Genomic DNA, 19740 nt, shown 5'->3' with positions numbered 1-19740 from the left:
GATGATGGATGGATGGATGGATGGATGGGTGGGTGGATGGATGAATGATGGATGATATGTATCCTGTCATGTTTTCAGAAGAGTTGGATTGGCAGGTGAGACGGAGTGTGTACTCAAGCCCTGCATACGGTCTAACATCCCTGGGTAGGAGTCGGGCACCTTAAGTCGGTTTGTGGGGTCGGCAGGGTCTTTATTTGGAGCAATAAAACAACATGCAGGAATGATGATGGCCGTTTATACTACTGCTGAATTTTGATCAGGAAATTATAAAGCCCTCGGTAGTTTCCTTGGTTGCAAGTAATAAAAACCCAGTTGAGGTGACCTTAACAGGGAAGTACTTCCAAGGGTGGGAGGTGCCTCACAGGATACGTGGGGAAAGAAGGTACCTGAGTCGCAGAAAGAGATGCAACCAGAAACTGTAGAACATGTTTCCTCTCTCGTTTCTCCTCTCTCTGGATATGGCCTCGTGTTATTCTGCCACCTGGCTCTTGGTGCTTCTCCATCTCCTTGGTAACTGAGAGCGTCCATAGGTACCCAGCCTCAGCTTCACGCACTGCCGAGGCTGAGGTGTCCCCTCCAGTTCCTAATTCCTAAGGGTAGATTCTCTCTGGCCTGTGTTGGGCCAGGTGTCCACTTGGTCAAAAAGCCACAAACAAACTGTCCCCCACAAAGGAAAAGGTGGGGGAAGAGGGGCCCGTGTGAGGGTGAAATCAGCTTGTGTAACCTCGGCTGCCTGGGCCCTGGGAACAGGTGAGGGCATGAGATCTCAGAGGGAAAATGGGGCTTTGTGGCCAGGACCAGCAGCTGTTAAAAGCTTTCTCCAGCCGTCCTGGATGCAGAAAAGGCAATGGACAGAAATGTGAGGACGTAAAAAAGACCCCAACCACTCTGCCATCTGTATCCTGCCTGGAGTGGTTCTCTCTTTCATGATTCTCCTACTTAATGTCCCAGACGGATGGTAACTCAAAACTGATGATTCAATGTAAAGTAAGCTCTCTGCCTGTGCCAGTGGCTCTCTCAAAAAAGAATCCAGAGGATAGCGTGTTCCTGAGACGTCTGCCCCTCTTCTTGCTCTGCAGGCACTAAGGAGATCAGTGCGGGAGTAGATGAAGAAGGCAACATCTACCTGAGTTTCGACTGCCAGGAGATGACGGACGCCTCTCAGTTCACCTGGTGTAAATCCTACGAGGACATTGGGGATAATGAGAGGTTCAAGGTCGAAACCGTGGGTGACCAGTAAGTCACACTTTGAAGCTGCTCCTCGTGGCCTCTCAGAGACCCCGCAGACACGGGCAATTCATGTCCCCTCTTCTCTTTCAGCTCGAAGCTGTACTTTAAGCATCCGGATAAAGAAGACTTAGGGACCTATTCTGTGTCTGTAAGTGACACGGATGGGGTGTCCTCCAGCTTTGTCTTGGATCCACAAGGTAATATCTATGGGACACAGGCTTGTTTTTGGGTTTTACAACACTTTCAAAGATTGACACTAACGTGGAAAAGACTGATTTGCTTAGAAAAAGGGCACGTGTTTGTGGGAGGCTGGGGGTGGGGAAACTTTTTATAAGTCAAAAGTTACTTTAGAAATTAAACAAACTCTAGAGTTAGTACTCTATCCACCAAATAAATCACTGGTCCAGGACATGTTGCTTATGTAACTTCCGCTTGTACTTTTCAAGTTGAGTTTTAGTTCCATTTCCGGAGTTTGGCAGGTAGGAAGTAGCATATTAGCAAGGAAGCCCATAAAATTAATGAGCGACATACAGACATCCTCCCAACACTGAATAATAGGGACGGTAAAAGAAAACAAATATACATATATTTGTATGTGTGTGAAATAATATTTAATTGCCATAGTCAAAGTCTCTCACTCTCTTACAAATAGAAGACTGGAAAGCAGTGAAAAAGCCTGTTTGCTCTGAACCGGGGAAAAACAGTAGTTACGCTTAGGTGGGTTCACAGATGTGAGTTCAGCAGGCAAATGGACGCGTGAGGTGGATTCTGTCACGCTGGGTTTATATTTATTTCATTTCTGTCCAACCCTCATCTACCCTACCTACAGGTCAGGGTCAACCTTACAAGTTTTAAAAATGATTAGCCAGTGACGTGGCATGAACTATGTAGCGTGGGGCAGAATCCTCAAATCTCCGAGTTTCTTTGGGTCTTTAAAAGCTTTTGAGTCTCCGTTAAAATGCAGGGTCCTCTGGGATGCCTTAAGCTTGATAAACAGGCCCTTGGGGTATCAGTTGGCATCTTGATTGGCAGCATGCGAAGGGGGTGATCCCGAGGAATCCTGACACTGGATGGGTGTCGTGGGGGTAAAGAGCTCGGATCCCAGCTGGGAGACAGCATCCTCATGGCTTCAGATGTCTGCTGGTGCGGCTCACATGTTGGGTAAAATTGGGTAAGTTCATGCAAATTTAGAAGACGCAGCAGGAGGGCAGCAGAGGGGTCCGCACTATCTCTGCTTCCCGGGGTCCTTGGTGTGCTTGCTGCTCTCAGACACGCAGGAACGGACCAGAATCTGCCCTCATGCTTTTAAAGCTGCCCTTTCTGACTCGAATTCAGGGGTCTTCAAACACTTTTTTACTCACAAAACATCCTTAAAGAATTCTGAAAAGTGATGTACTCCTCGGCACCATCTTTAAGTTTATAGACAACATTTTCAACCTAATTTTAAATAGTTGCAATGGATGAAAGTTTCCAGCATATTTTATATTGTACATGGACTTTAAATATATTTTATGTGAAACCTTGGAGATACAGATTTACCTCCTTTGATCTATGGAAATTCCTACAAGACCCGATTGGGAGCATTGGCTTTCCTATCAGACCACCCCCCGGACTGAGTTTACTTTCCGTCAGTGAAAGTCTGACTTGATTTTCAGTTCAAATAAACATGTTCATACATACCCTCGTGACCACAGTCTCATTTCTAAATTCTAATTTTAAGAAGAAAGGAAGGAGAAAAGCAAAAAGGAAGGAAGGAAGACAAAGGAAGAAATGGTTTAGAATCTTCCATTTTTCAAAACTTGCACTTGGGACTCTCAGGAACGATGCATTTCGTTTTCTTTCTTTTTTTTCTCACTTGTGGGAAAACACCACAGAGGAATTCTGGGCGGATGAGAGGTGTGTTGGAAGGACATTTTGAAAGAAGGAAAATAACAGGCTCCCCGCACATTCTCAGTCAGCCAGATCAATTTTAGGAAAAGTTCATGTGGGATTAGAGGGTCTGGAAATGGATCTCTTTAAATTTCCCCTCTGCAAAGACTTCCTCTCTTCCAGGAATATGCCTGCCCCTCCCCCAAGCCCCCACTCCCCAAGACCTCGGCCCTAAGCTCCTAAGCTGTCCCTTTAGTTATTTAAGTGGCAAGGATCTTAGTTGCAGATGACTTACAATTTATTGAAGAGTCTTCGCAGGTTAAAGTTATCCCCACATCCTTTCCACTGCTAGTTCAAATTTCTCCCACATCCTCAACTTTAATCTTGGTGGTGTAAAATCTCTACTATTGTTTAGCCTTGCAATTGTTTGCCGACTTCTGAACGTATAGATCAAAAATCAATGAATGTATTCTTCTTAATTTTAGAGCTTGAACGTTTGATGGCTCTGAGCAACGAAATCAAAAATCCCAGTAAGTAAGCCTGGAGCCCTGCAGGTGCAATTGCCAACCAGGCAGGGCCATAGTCCCTGGGGTGTGGAGCTCTCCAAGGAACACTCTGGGGAGAGGATGGCATTGTCTGATGCTCCCAGCTTACAGGCTTGTCACCTACTCATTTAACACAAATATGAGCTTATATCGTAATTCGTAGAAATTCTCATTGCATAGAGAGTGTTTTGAATTTTGGGTTTAGTATAGCTCTCCCTAATTCAAATGAGATGTCTGTCAAATAGATCTCCAGTTACTGAATTTCATTGACTACAGAAAGAATACACCCATGTGTAGTCACTGGATCCATCGAGAAAGCCACACCGTGCATGCATGCATACACACACAACTCACACAGCAGGCACATGCACACACAACTCACACAGTAGGCACATGCACAGAACTCACATAGCAGGGGCTTTACACGCAACAACAGCCTAACTAGACTTTTCTTTTCTACTTTTGGTTTTCATCATCCAATTCAATACTCCGGGGTTTCACATTCTCAAAACATTTAATGAGGATTGATATTTTCCTACAATATGCAACTGTTGCTTCTCACAAGGATTCATGCATTATTGACTTGTGGTTTCTTTCCTTCCTGTAGCGATTCCTCTGAAATCTGAATTAGCTTATGAGATTTTTGATAAGGGCCAGGTTCGCTTCTGGCTCCAGGCTGAGCACTTATCACCAGATGCCAGCTACCGATTTATTATTAATGACAGAGAAGTCTCTGACAGCGAGGTGAGTCCCGTGGAACGACCTCTGCCTCCGGAGAGGGCCTGGGTTTACTCTGGTGCATCACTTATTAGAGTCAATATTCTGTGTCTGTTTTCATCCCCTTTTGAGCTGTAGAAATTGGGGTGTAGAAGGTTGACAAGATGAATGAGAGATGGCTGATTCTTGCCATGTTCAGCGACTTGGTCTGGGTAGATAAGAGATCAGGAGTCTTTTAAGTCCAAGCCTGTTGGAATTAAAAAATGACAAACTATGTTCTAGAGACGTTGAGCTTGCTTTTATTGAAAAGTTTAGATTACGTGGGAGAGGGGGGAAATATCCTTGATGGATCAGTTTATTTATGCTTGGTAATGGTGTTGAAGGCATCTGTTTTTGCTCTGTTGTCCTCCCCCGCCTCACTGAGAGCTTCCCATAGAAGGGAAATTAATTTCTGCACCTTCCCTAAGTTTTTGGCTACTCTGTTGGCCTGGCTGGCAGAGAGAGCAGAACTGTCAAGAATGCATAGCGAGCTATGATACAAACACTTTCATCCTTGTTCTACTTTTAATTGTGTAGGATGAATCTTATAATGATTAGTTAGTCCTTGTTTGGCTGTGCAACACTATGTTTTGATACAGTTGTCCCTCGGTATCTGTGGAGGACTGTTTTCAGGACCCCCACGGATACCGAATTCCACACGTGCTCAGGTCCCCTAGTTAGCCCTTGGTGTCCACGGGTTCCACATCTGCGGATTCAGCCAACCGCGGATCCTAAACACTGTACATACACGATTTGTGGTTCGTTGAATCCGCAGATGTGGAACCCATGGATATGGAGGGCTGACTGTGTATTTCCTCTTGTCTAATAATTGTAGCACACCTGGGGACCCAGTTAAAAGACGTTATGTTTTATGGGGCCTTTATTGTTCAGTGGTGAGCTTGGGGTCTCTCAAATTCTACCATCTTTACCTCCTCTAGTCTCTTTTCCCTTGATACCCAGTATGTAGTATTGTTGGTGTATTTAGCTATCAGCCTAAGTCCTGAATGCCTCATTCCTTTGACCATTACCCAAATATTAATAGAAGGCTTGAGATGTAGGAATTGCTCTTGCCATGTGAGCAGCCCACTTACTGTTTCTCTGAGCCGGACTCCTCATTCCTAGTCCAGCCTCTGTGTCTGATGGGTACTTAGTAAAGGCTAGTTGGTTGGATGAACGTCTGTCAGGCAGAAATCTTGCATAGACAAAGATCATGAGATTTTTCTTATCCAATTGATCTTTCCTGTGAGAATAATGACAGACTTTAAGAATGGTACAGGAGGAGTATTGGCTAATAAGTAGAAACCATGGAGTTTCTTCCTGGCTGCAAAAAAACCCCAGCAAATGACTATTGTCTATGGGGGTTCTGCATGATCAAGGTAATTGGAGAAATTTCCTTTGAGCGGAGGCCAAGCTGGGAAATGAAATGAGACTTAGTGTAATTGTGCTTTATTGGCAGAACATCTTTTGATTAACATTTCCTAACTGCGGTATGGGGCTTGCTTTAAAAACGGATGTTGTTGTACCCGGCTAATCTTTTGGAATATGGCTGTACTATTTCACTTCTTTAATTAGCAATCCACAGGTGACTTTTCCATGTGCAGATTGATGCTATTTTGTGAAAGTCACATAAAAGCCTGTATTTATGGCACCCATAAAATCATTGAACTTCAGCTTGCTGCATAATGGCAATAGCAAGAAGCCTAATTATTTTCTAAGACCTGCTCAGACACTGCAGTGCAGTAGCTGAGGAAATTGAAAAGGCTACTGTATTGTTAGGAATCTGGTTGGTGAGAGTTGTCCCTTCTTACCTCTCAGACCTAATTGGAGCGGGTTCCTATAGTTCTCCACTTAAAGATGCTTGAAGTGAGTGTAACGCCACACAAATAAGAACAGTGTGTTTGTCCAATCAGCTTGAAGTTAGCTCTTCTTATTCAAAGGCAAATACTCAGAACTGCAAAGATGCTCAAGGTGCATGGCCAGGGTCCACCCATGGCAGCTATTGGACTCCTGCTTCTGGTCCCTCTGAGCACTCCTTGAGTCTCGAGTAGGGGAGACCCAGTGTCTCCACTTCCTGTGATCAATACCGTTTCTTAAAATGATCTCTTTCAAGAAGTATCTGAGGTCAAGCTTTCTCATTCATTTCTATCTCTATTGTTTTACTTATACCAGTTCCCTGCTCCAGTTTCCCATTTGGAAAAAATCTAAATGATCTTATACAAGTACTTATTGTGCACTTTACACGTTTGAAATAATCTTGAAATTTCTAATTGTGAAGGTGATTTTTTATGTTTCCTGGAGGTCAAGGCCTGGAGGTGGGGGCTGGGCTTTGTGCACTTAAAAGCTGGAGGTCTTACTGGATCAAACAGAGCCGGAAGCAGCAGTTTCCCTTGGAACTTGGATGATCAGGCTCCATTCCTGGTGGACGGCCGTGTATATTCTGCCGTCGATGTTGATTATCTGCCATAGCTGACCACACAGCAGGGACAGAAAGGGAGACGTAAGCTTGCCCTCCTGGGGGTTGTCCCTGAGTTGGAGAAATGCAGCTTCCATGAGAGAGTGATATAGAAAAAATACAGAATTAAGGGTTTGTTAAAACAGTACAGTAAACACTGTCTGAATTCAGAGAAAGCAGTTTGGAGAGGCTGAAGCAGCTAGGGAGATTACAGGAACAGAGGATTATGGTGGAGTCAGAAGGAGGAGGAACCTGGGATGGAGGTGAAGACAGTGAGTCCTGCTGCCTGTGGCAGCCGAGAGTGGACAGCATAACGGATGCGGGTGGGAAGAGGGTGGGCAGCCTGGAGAGCGCTTACTTTGATCTGGGAAATACAGTCAGATAAAAGGAAAGGGGTCAGAAGACAGTGGCCTCGAATGCCAGGCAGGAGAGTTTAGCAACGGTGCCTGATGCCGAGGGAAATGAACTCAGATATAAACCCAACAGAGTCCTTATGTTGCTAATGTTCATATTGTAAACTCTTTCTTGTGACACTGGCTTTTGGAATAACAAAATATAGATGTGACCTTAAAGAGAAGCAAGAGCATTGTGAAAATAAATGCACGTGATTTGTCAGAAAATGCGGTTTCTCTGGTTAAACTTACAAATTATCTGTTAGTTACCTACAGATAGAAATTCTTTTTCGTATTCCGATTGGGGTAAGGATTATAGGAGGAGTGTGGTGTCTAGAGGGAAGGAGTGGAGTTTCCTGTGGTCATCCCGCTTTTTTGCTGCTGGTCACAGATTATGGTGTTTATTCTGCTCATCTTGCTCCCAGCCTCCGGCCTTCATGGTTCAGGTCATTCTTCAGGTTGGGAAGTCATCGCTTAAATCCCAGCAGGGCTCCATCTGGAAGGAAGAATGAATGCCTGCAGGAAGTGTCCATTGCAAACATTATCGTCCTGTTGTTCATTCTGGGTGCGGAGGTGGAGTCCAGAGGATCAGGCCGTCTGAGATGTCAGGGCTGGTGTTGCTAAGGAGACTCTTGAGTCCAGGGGCCTCTATGCATCCTTTCTCTGCATTACTGCAGCCTTTAGGATGAATCATTCTTTGGATGTGGTCCTTCCACCTCCAGGACCCCTGCCTAATTTCAGATCCCGTATTGTCCCAGTGGAATAAACCACAGTCCATTAATGGCCGTAAAACATCTCAGTATCTGTTAGCTCATCGCACGTGATGAGAGCAGAGTCTGAAGGAGAGGCGAGCTTTGGGTGGGTGGCAGTGTTGGAAAGTGTTGCTGCTCAGATCTGCCCGGATAGCGGACTGTGGGGTCTGGGCATGTTCATCCATGGTGGTGGGGGTGATGGGGGTGGTGGGGCAGGTGCTGAGGAAGGAGGGGATCAAAGCAGGGAGGGGTTGAGGGGACACACTGGGACAGCTGCACGGTTTCCCTGAGGCCTCATCGGAAGGGAGGAGCTGCGCTGACAGAGAAGTCTTCCCGGGTCTGCAGGTAGAAGGAAGGCTGGTTCCCAGGCCAGCCTCTGCTGCTCTTAGCTAGACGGTGCCTCTCTGGCTCGTTCTTAAACCCTTTCTGCCTGTGTTGTAGTGATTTGGGCATCTGTGTGTCTCCTATTGGCCTGTAAACCCTGAGGTCAGAGGTTGTGCCCGGTTCATCTTGGCGACTCCCGTTCCCTCAGCTTTGAATTTTGTTGGAGCAGCTTAACAATGCATGTTAAAGGAATGAAGGCCAGCACAGAATTTGTTGCTGGAGAGTAACGGTGGGAAGATGCAAGGAATAAGAATGCCCCTGTAGAAACTTTGCTCAGCACCGCTCAACAGCATCAGGAGACCACAGCCAGCTCAGTGCCCCAGGCGGCAGCTGATAAGCCACAGGTTGACTTTCTCATTAGTCATTCCACATTTATTTGGTATTTATTGCCTGCCAGGCAGTGTGCTAGGCACTGGGTGGGGTTGCAAAGGTGAGTGACGCAGTCCCAGTTCTCAGGGACTCACCATCTAGCAAGATAGGCAGGTGGCAAGAGGACAGTGGAACCACTGGGAGGTGTGCCCCTGAAGGGGAGGCAGGGGCTGCGTGGAGCCCACGGGGAAGGCACCAGCTAATTCCAAAGGCAATCCCAGGACGGTCCTCCTTGAGCTGATCAGAGGGAGTGAGACTAGTGTCCAGTTATAGCGACCACGGCCAGAGTGGGTAGGGGCTGTGCCAGGCAACATGTCCTGGGGCTCAGAAAGGAGGGGAAGCATTAGGTACTGGGGTTCAGAAGCATAAAGTACTCCTCTGTGCTCTCCCTAAAAGTCTGTGCTCTCCTTGCATAAGGCTCCTGCACCCCTGATCAATGGCAGCAGTCGCAAAGCCTGTGGTTCCCAGAGTCCTTGAGGGCTGAGGATGGTGTGGTGGTGGATTGTGTCATTGTTGCTAGCGACATGTGGTTTTGTAACAGTGTGGGATATGCTAACGTGCACACCACTTTATTTTCTCGCACGTTTTTAAGTATCTTCCGTTAGCTGCTTGTTCCTGGAGAGTGTGCAGAGTTTCTGCTGGAGACTTTGGGCTGTGGAAGCTCCCACACAGGACTAGGGCTTCGTCACCCAGTGAACACCGGTGTCCCTTATCTGATGTCTGGTTCACCAAGAGGTTTCGTGGATAAAATTGCATTTTGTGTTTTTACATGTGTCACAATCCCTTAAGATATAATAGACACTGCCAACTATTAAATATCAGGGTTGAAACTGGAAGAAGGAATTTCACTGTGGAATTCTGTTTCCTTTATTGCTTCCAGACACACAAAATTAAATGTGACAAAGCCACTGGCATTATTGAGATGGTAATGGATCGATTTACTGTTGAGAACGAAGGCACCTACACTGTGCAGATTCACGACGGAAATGCCAAAAATCAATCTTCGCTGGTTCTTATTGGAGATGGTAGGCTGTGTTGAATATGTTCATGTGTCCATGTCCAATTCAAAAGAAATTCTTGTGACTAGACAGAAGCAAACGTATTTCATTTCTTCTTTTCTCTTACATGTTGAAATTAGCATTCAGGGCTGTCCTGGACGAGGCTGAATTTCAAAGAAAAGAATTTCTCAGGAAACAAGGTAAGTGGTTGACTTGCCCCCACCACCAGCATACAGAAGATTTAGGATTTCCGTATTTGTCTACAGCAGCATCCTACATCCATAAAGCCTAACCACTCTAAATGCTATTTTAAAGGGTCAAGAAGTTAGACCAGTTTTTATCTGCAGAAATTTGGGTTCTTTTCTGTTCTTTGACGTTTTCATTTTTTCCATCTGTATTTTTTCTTGCTTCTCTCTTAAAAAGCCTGGGAATCTGTAGCTTAGCGTTCATATTTCCTGTTACTATCCGAGTCCAAGAAATGGTCAGTTGAACCAGGCCCTGTGGCCAACTTGCTAACTAACTAACTGGTTTCTTCTATACACTGCTAGAAGATAAATTTTCCCAAACACTCATTTCTTTTAGGTACTCCTTTCCTTAAAACTCTTGAATAACTACGTAGCTTACTGGCTGAATTTAGGCTTTCCATAATCTGCCCGCCTCACTGAACCAAAGTTTGTTTGCCTCCTTGCCCAGTGCAACTTCTGGATGAGCTGACCGGTGTCTTTAAGGTCTTCCATTTTGCCAGGCACATTCCCACCTCTTTGCCGTCTTGTCACTCCAGGATGCTCCCCCATGGCCACCTCTCAAACTGAGGCAGCAAAGTCCACAGCAGATCTTGAAGCCTCGCTGTAGCTTCCCCTGCCTGCCCGCCCCCTGGGGTTCCTCCAGCAGGCCTTATCTGAGCATTCACTTGGAGGTTAATGTGACTGGAACTCCTGAGGACCGGGGACTGCCTGTTCTGTATCTTTTGCAGCATCCAGGACGCTTCCTACAGGGTGGAGCTCAGTACTTAGCAAATGAGTGATAAAGGAGGTGACCTCACAGCCGGGTGGGGATCAGGGCAGGGCATCTCCGTCCTCAATGTCCAGACACAGTGCAGCCATTTTGACAAAAAAGAAAAAAAAAAAAGAATGGAGCGGGTGAATTATTAGGCTTTGAAATGTAGCCAGGGCTGTAGAAGCAATTTCAATTGCCAGGAACTTGCTTTTTACTTAAAATTGTTTGCACTTTTTGTCTCTTTAACTTTTAAATGTTTTAACTATTTAACTACAAACAATATATTTAAATATGTTGTTTATAAAAATGTGCATTAACTAGATAGAAAGGAAAATGGATTAGTTTTAGAATCTAAAATATAATCCAAGGATTTATTTAAAGAATAATTTTTATATGGGATTTCTATAGCTTTTGAAAAAAGTGAGAATATGGTTTATAAAATATAAAATCAACACATTATCTTTAAGTGATTTTTATTTTTAATAGTTAAAAATTTTATTTTACTCATTTCTACATTATAAGTTTTTTTTTTTACCAACTTTGTAGAATGCACTTATACAAAAGAAATCAATAAATACTTTCTAAATCTGCTTTATATTTTTGTGTTGAATGGGCTAATTATGTCGTTATTAGTAGATGGGTCACTTCTACACTTATTTTAAATAAGATGACATTTATGAAAAACATATATAGATCCCTCCTTGACTTTGAATGCTATATAAATAAAATACGCATTTCCAAAATTGCTAGGTCAAGCTGTTTCTTCTTCATCTTATCTCTATTCTCCTATTTTAAAATTTTTATGTACTATGCCATTGAGATACTCAGTTAGACATACGACTTGAGAAAAAAAAAATAATGATTTCATATTCTTCTTTCTAAAGAACAATAGATATTAGATGTCAGCAAGCAGGAGAGATTAACCAGGATATTCTCACTCCCAAATACAGATTGCAGTAGAAAATCACACTTTGACCTTGGAGCCCTGAAAATTAGTTATCCTGGTTTCATACTGAACAACTATTGTTTTCTGCCAAAAATGCACTCATAGATATATATTTTTTTTATTTCTTTTTTCCTTTTCAACACTGTTCCCCTCTTTCTCCCCCTCAGGCCCTCATTTTGCTGAGTACCTGCACTGGGACGTTACAGAAGATTGTGATGTTCGGCTTATTTGTAAGGTGAGCAGTCGGTCCTGACAGGAACGCAGTGAGCAGCTTGTTCTTGTGGCCGTCAGAGAGCCGTCTCAGGGAAGCAGAGGCCGTCAGCCGCGGGTGATGGTGAAACGTGTGTGCTGAGAGAGGCGAGGGTGGGTGGACAGAGCGACTTTTGGGTCTCGTGGACAACCCAGCACTTCGACTTTTGTTGCTTCTCTTTATTCTTCATGAGAACACTACAGTGTTGTGACCAGCAAAAGAAGATTCAAGGAGGTAGTTTACAAAGATATTTATTTAAGATTTTAGGGGCTGGCCCTGTGGCAAAGTGGTTAAGATAGCGTGCTCTGCTCCAGCGGCACCAGGTTCGCTGGTTAGGATCCTGGGCGCAGGCCTACATACCACTCATCAAGCCATGCTGTGGAGCCATCCCACATAGAAGAACTAGAAAGACTTACAACCAGGATACACATCTATGTGCTGGGGCTAAGGGGAGAGGGAAAAACAAAAGGCAGAAGGTTGGCAACAGATGTTAGCTCAGGGCCAATCTTCCTCACCAAAAAGCATAAAAAAACAGTTTCAGTAAGTAAATTTCTGATAAAATATGCTATGATGAAAGTTACCTGGTAATTTTCATGATGCTTATATGATTTTTTTAGGAAATAAAAGGTATGCTTTGGGAATAAGATGCTTAAGCTTTGCGTTAACAATTCGGTAGTAAATTAAACCTTAATTACTACTAAATATAAAAATCTGGGTTTTGTAGAACAAACTTTAATGAGCACCCGCTCTGTGACTGTTACTGAAGAAGAGGCTGGGGGACAAGGTCAACAATGCAGTGGTTTTTGTCCTCAAGCTGCTTACACTCCAGCGGGTAAGAGGGAAGAGCAGACAGACAGTTTCAACAAAGCAGAGATTCCTGAGCCAAGTGCTGGAGGATGACCAAGGACGATGCAGGTCAATAGGGACATGGAGACTGCTCCAGGGATGTCCAGCACCACGACAGGGGAGCTGAACTATGAAAGAGCCATGTGGGAAGGAAACTAGGAGTTAATTATTCAGGTGTAAATTAAGAGGCTGGTTGCTGTGGAGGACAGTATGGCAGTTCCTCAAAAATTAAACATGGACTCACCATACGATCCAGCATAGGAAGGAATTGAAAGGAGGAACTCATCTATATATGTATACACCCATGTTGATGGCAGCATCATTCACAGTAGCCAAAAAGTGGAAGCAACCCAAGTGTCCATCAACGGATGAATGGCTAAATGAAATGTGGTCTATCCAAACAATGGAATATTACTCAGCCTTAAAAAGGAAGGAAATTCTGCTGCATGCTGCAACATGGGGGGACCTTGAGGGCATTAGACTAAGTGAAATAAGTCAGAGAAAGACAAATATTGTATGATATCACTTATATGTGGAATCTAAAAAACCTGAACTTATAGACGGAGTAAAATGGTGGTCACCAAGGCCTGGTGTGTGGGAGAAACGGGAGAAGTTGTCAAAGGGCACAAACTTCCAGTTGTAAGAGGAATAAGTCCTGGGGATGTCATGAATACTTGTGTCCCTACCGATCTTATGATTCTGTAAACCCTCTTCCACATAGTGTTTCCCTTGATAATACTTTGGCAGATGGTTATTCTTTTCTTTACTCACATATCAAAACTCATGGAGAAAATTTATGCGAGGATACATGCATGTTATAACTTGAGAGAAACCCATCTTTGAAAGGAAAAGTTTAAGATAAGAGAAACTTCAGTCAGAAACAGAGGAAAATCTGAAAGAAAGTTCCTAAACAGCTAAGTGGAGGCTCAGGGAGTGTCTACTGTTGGAACGTGAGTCAGCCCCGTGCCCCATGATGTCTCAGGAGCAATCTTGTCATTTTCTTTTCTAGGCATTTATATTCGTGTTAGGTGCCCATATCTGAAGAATGGTAGAGAAATTGCAGAAAGTTCAGAGAAGAGACAAATGAGTTATTTAGGGGCATAAGGACCTCCCCAGCTATAGGAGAAATAAATAGAGGACGTTTGTTTTAGAGAACAGAGGTTGAAGGTCATTGGAAATTACCTTTTTATTTAGCACACAAGGACCCACAATTTAAAATATCTTGGAAATTGAGAGTAAGAGGAAGCAGTATTGAATTATGGGAGGCACAGTAAAAGCATGGACTGGCACTGAAAATGGACGCCATTTGGAAATGTTAGAGTAAAGGAGATCATCCGCTAGAATAGTTTAGCTACAGTCCAGCCTATCCTTTATTTTCAAACTGTGGTTCTGTCCTTGGAAAGAAGATCCTACTCCCCAGGCCAGCGGGAGGCACTCCTCCAGTTGTTCAACGAAGCTTTATGGAATTGCTTCTCTATAATTCCATGCCATGCCCTGGGGCACGCGTGTGAGTAAGACATTCAGGATGTCTGCTGTCTGGGGGTCACTTTCTGGTGCTGTCACTAATTATACCAGTTGACACAGCCGATACGGGAAATCCTAAACCATGTGGCACTGCCACACCATCAGAACTGATCACGCCATCTGAACGTTTATAATTTACTCTTTTAGTCATTGACACCACTTTTGTTGCACCCGTACGGGATGCAAATGCAGAATCCTCTGTCTCACATGATCCAGTATGGTCACTTCCGTTCACATGGAGCCGGACTTCTCTCTCACCAGGATGACATGTATGTCAGAGCGTGTGAACCAAAGTGCTTGCTCATCTCTGGAATTCTACAAAGCTCAGTTTCAAGTTCAAGATCATGTCGTTGATTGAATTGTGAGGAATTTTAGCAGAAGGAATGTTCCCATCCCCATTGGGTTTATTTTCTGTTAAGATTTCATTCCCTCTACAGAGTTGCATCTGGAATGTCCCATTGCCAGAAAAGCAGCCACTGAACGGTTCTGTAGACCTCTAAGCATATTTCATATTATTTATAATTTTAAAGTACGTTGCTGGGGCGGGCTTGGTGGCATAGTGGTTAAGTTTGCACGTTCTACTTCTGTGGCCCGAGGTTTTGCCAGTTCAGATCCTGGGTGAGGACCTAGCATGACTTGTCAAGCCATGCTAAGGTGGTGTCTCACAGAGAAGAGCTAGAAGGATGTACAACTAGGATATACAACTATGTACTAGGGCTTTGGGGAGAAAAAAAAAAGAAAAAAGAGGAGAAAATTGGCAACAGATGTTAGCTCTGGGGCCAATCTTCCTCACCAAAAAAGTTTATTTAAAGTACATTGTACTTTATATAAAGTACAATGTACTTTAAAGTACATTGCTTACAACTTGTCTTCATTACTGACATTTCACATAAACCAAAAGATCCTTACTAATTTCACAGGCTAGAACTCTGAGGAATCATTTGTCCTTCCGTGTGCAACTGAGAGGCCTTAATTATTTCAGAAGCTGGAATTTAGAAATGTATTTGCCATTTTTAGGACTGACAGCTTTTCCATGAACCTCTGTCTGAGACAGTCTATAATAAAAACTGATGTTATATTTTTTAAAGTTCTGTGATTTTATATCTGAATAGACTTTTTTCTTAGGAGTCCGAGTGATTCACATACTGAATGTAAGATTTCTGTCATGTAGGTTGCAAACACCAAGAAAGAAACAGTTTTCAAGTGGCTGAAGGATGATGTTCTGTATGAAACTGAAAAGTTGCCTGATCTGGAGAAGGGAGTCTGCGAGCTGCTCATACCTAAGGTACTCTGTGTGAAATAAAGCAAGACAGGTTCCGTATGAAATGAAACGAAAACAGGTCTTTTAAATAACTTGTAAATCCTGCATTATCTCTCAATCTGCATCCTGAACTTCCGTGTTTTGCAAAGAAAATGTATTAGCGTTTATTGCATTTTATATCATGGCATTGATTCTACATAAATATGGGATGTGTTTTATTTGCAGTTGTCAAAGAAGGACCATGGTGAATATAAGGCAACCTTGAAAGATGAGAGAGGTCAGGACGTATCTGTCCTTGAGATAGCTGGCAAAGGTAACAGAAAACCTTCTTTGCTTTCCGAAAAAGAAATCCATTTCCCCAACAGGATGAGATGCGTTATGAAGGCACATTCATGCATATCCTTAGCCGTAGTACACATTGTTTCTTTGGCAGTAACACTGTAGAAGAAAATAGATTTGTACCTTAGTTGCATTCAAAGCTGTTTCAATGTTTCAGAAAAATGTATGATATTGGGTTTATATGAAATGTCATTTTAGTCTATCATCATGAGCCAAGTTTTATCCCATTACTAATGTAGTTAAAATGATTGAAACAGTGATGAAGTGGTTCAATTAAGTGTACAGTTGGATTTATGTCGAGTAAAATGTTCTTGTTCCTTGTTTAAAAAGTGAATAGGTTAGAAGGATTTATTACACACACAAGACTTTTATGGATAAATATTGCCATTTTAATGTTTCATTTTTCAAATGAACATCACGATTTCCTGTATCAATTTAATTAAACATGAAAATGCTGCTTTCTGATGAAATTACACATTGTAATGGTCCATTTCCCTTCTCCCTTTCAGTGTACGATGATATGATTTTGGCAATGAGTAGAGTCTGTGGTAAGTAAATGCCTTCTAATTTTCAAGTCCTTTTGGTGCTACAGCCAGTGCTTCCTGAGACAGGCACTGACCTCTGTGGGCGGAAGCTGTGGGGCTGCAGTGTGGGCCTTGTAACGGGGCCTGCCTTAAATGCAGAGCAGTTACCTGACTGCTTCGGTGATGGTTTTTAAAGGGATTTCAGCATCATAGTCAGAATCTATGTCTTTTTTTTTTGATGAGGAAGGTTGTTGCTGAGCTAACATCCATTGCCAAGCTTCCTCCTTTTGCTTGAGGAAGGTTGTTGCTGAGCTAACATCTGGGCCCATCTTCCTCCATTTTGTATGTGGGACACTACCACAGCATACTGACAAGCGGTATGGAGGTCCACACCCGGGATCTGAACCCCTGAACTCTGGACCGCTGAAGCATAGTGTGGGAACCTAACCACTACACCACCAGGCCAGTCTCTGGAGTCTATGTTTTACTCAAGAAAAAAAAAACCCAGTTTGGACTTCCTAATTAGCCACTTCTTCCAATTACTTTGGGTTGATTTTGATGATTGCTCTGCACATAATTGCTATCAGTGTCTTTGTTACAGATATTGAATAGCAATCATGGATTGCAAAGCTCTGGCTTTGTGTCACATCCATCAAACCATTTTTTTTAACTTTGCAGATAAATTCTTCCTCTCCGTTTGTCCTTCCATGGAAACTGTGAGAACCAAGATACTGGTTATTAATTTGATAATAATGGCTTATATTTGTACAGTGTTTTATGCTAAGAATTATATAATTATACATTTTATTACTGCGAGCTTTCTAGTGATTGCCTAATTTATATCTTCTGATCAAGTAACTAAGGCCTACAACAGTTGAGTGGCTTAACCAGGGGTGTCCTGCCAGCGGGAGCCAGACCCTAACTGGAGGCTAGCATCTCTCTCTATCCTAAGATCATGGTCCTCCTGGCATTTTTCTGAAAAGCTTCTTATGTTTATTTTTCATTGCTTTCTCAAAACAGCTCTGCAAGGTAGATTTTATTCCTTTGTGCTTTTGCTCGGTCAAATAAGTGATCACGTTTTAAATGAGTTTTACTCTTGATGGTTACTAATGGGCCAGATGGCTATACTTCATGGGTATCCATGATTGTGAAGGCAGATTGAGCCATTTGAAAGGTGGCTTTGCTGTCACACGCCATGGGCTTAGTTGGTATAAAATATCACAGAGCATGCTCACAGATGGCATACTGATCTCCTGTCTGGAGAGTGAGGCACATGTGAGGACCAGGCTGGTGCAGAAGGTAGCTTCCCTCACGGTCTGCTCAGAACCCCGAGTTAGAGGCGCCTTCCCCTGGAAGGACTACGGCATTTTATTGTGAGGTAGATGGGGGTGGAGGGAGCCGACACAGGGCTCCAGGCATCATTGGCTTTAAGCCTTTGTTCTCCTGAGAACCCAGGCCCTCTGTGTGCTGGAAGACTTTGCACACCATGTTGTTTCAGCACGAAAAGAGTAGGAGCGACCATTATTTGATCTACAATATGTCTCTGTGCTGACGAGCCAGGACCTACAGCAGCCCACGTGCCCTGTACCCTTGGTCCCCGAGCCTGACCCCGCGCGCCCAGAGGCCCTGCCTCCTCCCCTTGGCGCTGTCCTCCCAGAGGCCCACTTGCTGCGGTGAAATTTCTGGGTGACCCTGGCGTGTCTTGGCCGCTGTGGGTGTGGTCTTGCATCAGTGTCAGGTGACATCTGTGGGTCCCACGTCACGTGCCTCACCCATCGCCGACCTCTCTCCTCATTGCTGTTGGTTCCTGGTGCCGTCCACCTTCCAGAAAACATGGGGCCTTGACTCTCTGACCTCAGTGTGCTCACCTCCATCCTCCATCCTCAGGGAAACCGTGTGCGTCTGCCTCCTTCAGTTTCTTCTGAGAGCATGAGTGGTGCAAACACACAGGACACACTCACTCACACACATTCCCGCATACTCACACATGCCCCCACGCTCACACTTATTCACACTCACTCTCACACACTCACACTGACCCACACTCACATGTGCACACTCACTCTCACGCTCACTCACTCACCCGCCCATTGGCCTCTTTGAGAGGCTTCCGTGGAGGCGGCCCACTGTCCAGTCCACAGGAGACTCGCAGATCCCCACGCATCCCGGGGCAGGCTGGGAAGTGGTTGTGATCTTCACAAGCCTCTTCAGTGCAGCTTAGAGAGTCTACCAGGTAATGTTTTTAAGCCTTAAATCTTGCAGTTTATTCAAAGGGGCTCCTGTCCTCTGATCAGTGGGTTTACAGAATTAAGTGGAGCCTCCTTTCAGTCTGACTGTTAGCAGACAGAACTGAGCTGCATTTTTTCTTGAAACAACCCAGAGAGAAGAGGATGAACACAGTCCTCGGTGCTGTGCTGACAGCTATGTAAACGCTGGTTTGGAGAAGTCATGCCCTATATGTTGGGATGACTGACTGGCCTCTTGCCTTATGGAAGGGGATGAAGTTACACCTAGGAGAGGCGAGGGGTCGAACTCCATAGTTACATGCTGCAGTGTGAGGTGTGACGCCAGGTGTATGTAAGGAGTGCCGCCTCTGAAAGTGAAAATAAAGAGCTGTCAGAACAGTAATTTTATATTTTCTGGAGCAAAAAAGCATTTGAGTTTCCTTGGCTTTTTAAACCAAATTCCCCTCCACAGGTTGGTGTGGGAGAGGAAACGGTGTTCCCCATAGCTTCTAAGACCAAACGGCCCTTTGGGGGTTGCAGCTTTGGGAAGCAATCAGTTGCTCTCCCTGAATTTTGTTTTGATTTCAGGGCCAATAGAGGCTTTAGATAAAAATGGGATCCTAGCTTTGGCCACCTGAGCTTCCAGGCTCAGCCATCCGGATCCACAATCCCACACAGAATCCCGCAGAGGCATTGTGTAACCGCAGAGCAAAGCATGTGCTCCTGCCCACTCAGCTAATGCGCCCACGCAACAAAACAGTTGGTCCTCTGCATTCTGAAAGTTAAAGGGTATGCTTGGTTATCAAGCAAGTTTGCTGCGCATAAATACAGATATAGACATAGTTAGAGTCCCCCAGTCTCCTCATCCATATAATAAGAAATTGGGACAAGGTGATCACCCAGATTTAAAGCTCTACAATTCTGTGGGTGCAAATAAACCCATTGTGAAAATATATGTCTGAGTTACAGTCATCTGCCTGGAGGATGCTGTGTGCACATACAGGCACCTTCATGGAGGATGCTGTATGCACATATGGGCACCTTCATGGAGGATGCTGTGTGCACATATGGGCATCTGCCTG

At 44.1% G+C, this 19740-nt stretch overlaps 1 protein-coding gene across 2 annotated transcripts in view; it reads left to right on the top strand.

The window, feature by feature from the left end:
• Positions 1-19740, top strand: part of MYOM2 (myomesin 2) — a 92511-nt gene that overhangs the window by 52483 nt on the left and 20288 nt on the right. For both annotated transcript variants that reach the window (XM_046648741.1, XM_046648739.1), the window contains 10 exons: positions 1080-1236; positions 1321-1427; positions 3585-3629; positions 4252-4388; positions 9630-9774; positions 9888-9947; positions 11857-11924; positions 15481-15594; positions 15796-15883; positions 16419-16457. In XM_046648741.1, coding sequence (XP_046504697.1) covers positions 1080-1236; positions 1321-1427; positions 3585-3629; positions 4252-4388; positions 9630-9774; positions 9888-9947; positions 11857-11924; positions 15481-15594; positions 15796-15883; positions 16419-16457 — 960 coding nt within the window. The remainder of the gene's footprint in view (positions 1-1079; positions 1237-1320; positions 1428-3584; positions 3630-4251; positions 4389-9629; positions 9775-9887; positions 9948-11856; positions 11925-15480; positions 15595-15795; positions 15884-16418; positions 16458-19740) is intronic.

Source organism: Equus quagga, chromosome 22 (assembly GCF_021613505.1).
Source record: "Equus quagga isolate Etosha38 chromosome 22, UCLA_HA_Equagga_1.0, whole genome shotgun sequence".
Taxonomy (NCBI): Eukaryota; Metazoa; Chordata; class Mammalia; order Perissodactyla; family Equidae; genus Equus; species Equus quagga.
This window is presented reverse-complemented; position numbering and strand designations above follow the sequence as displayed.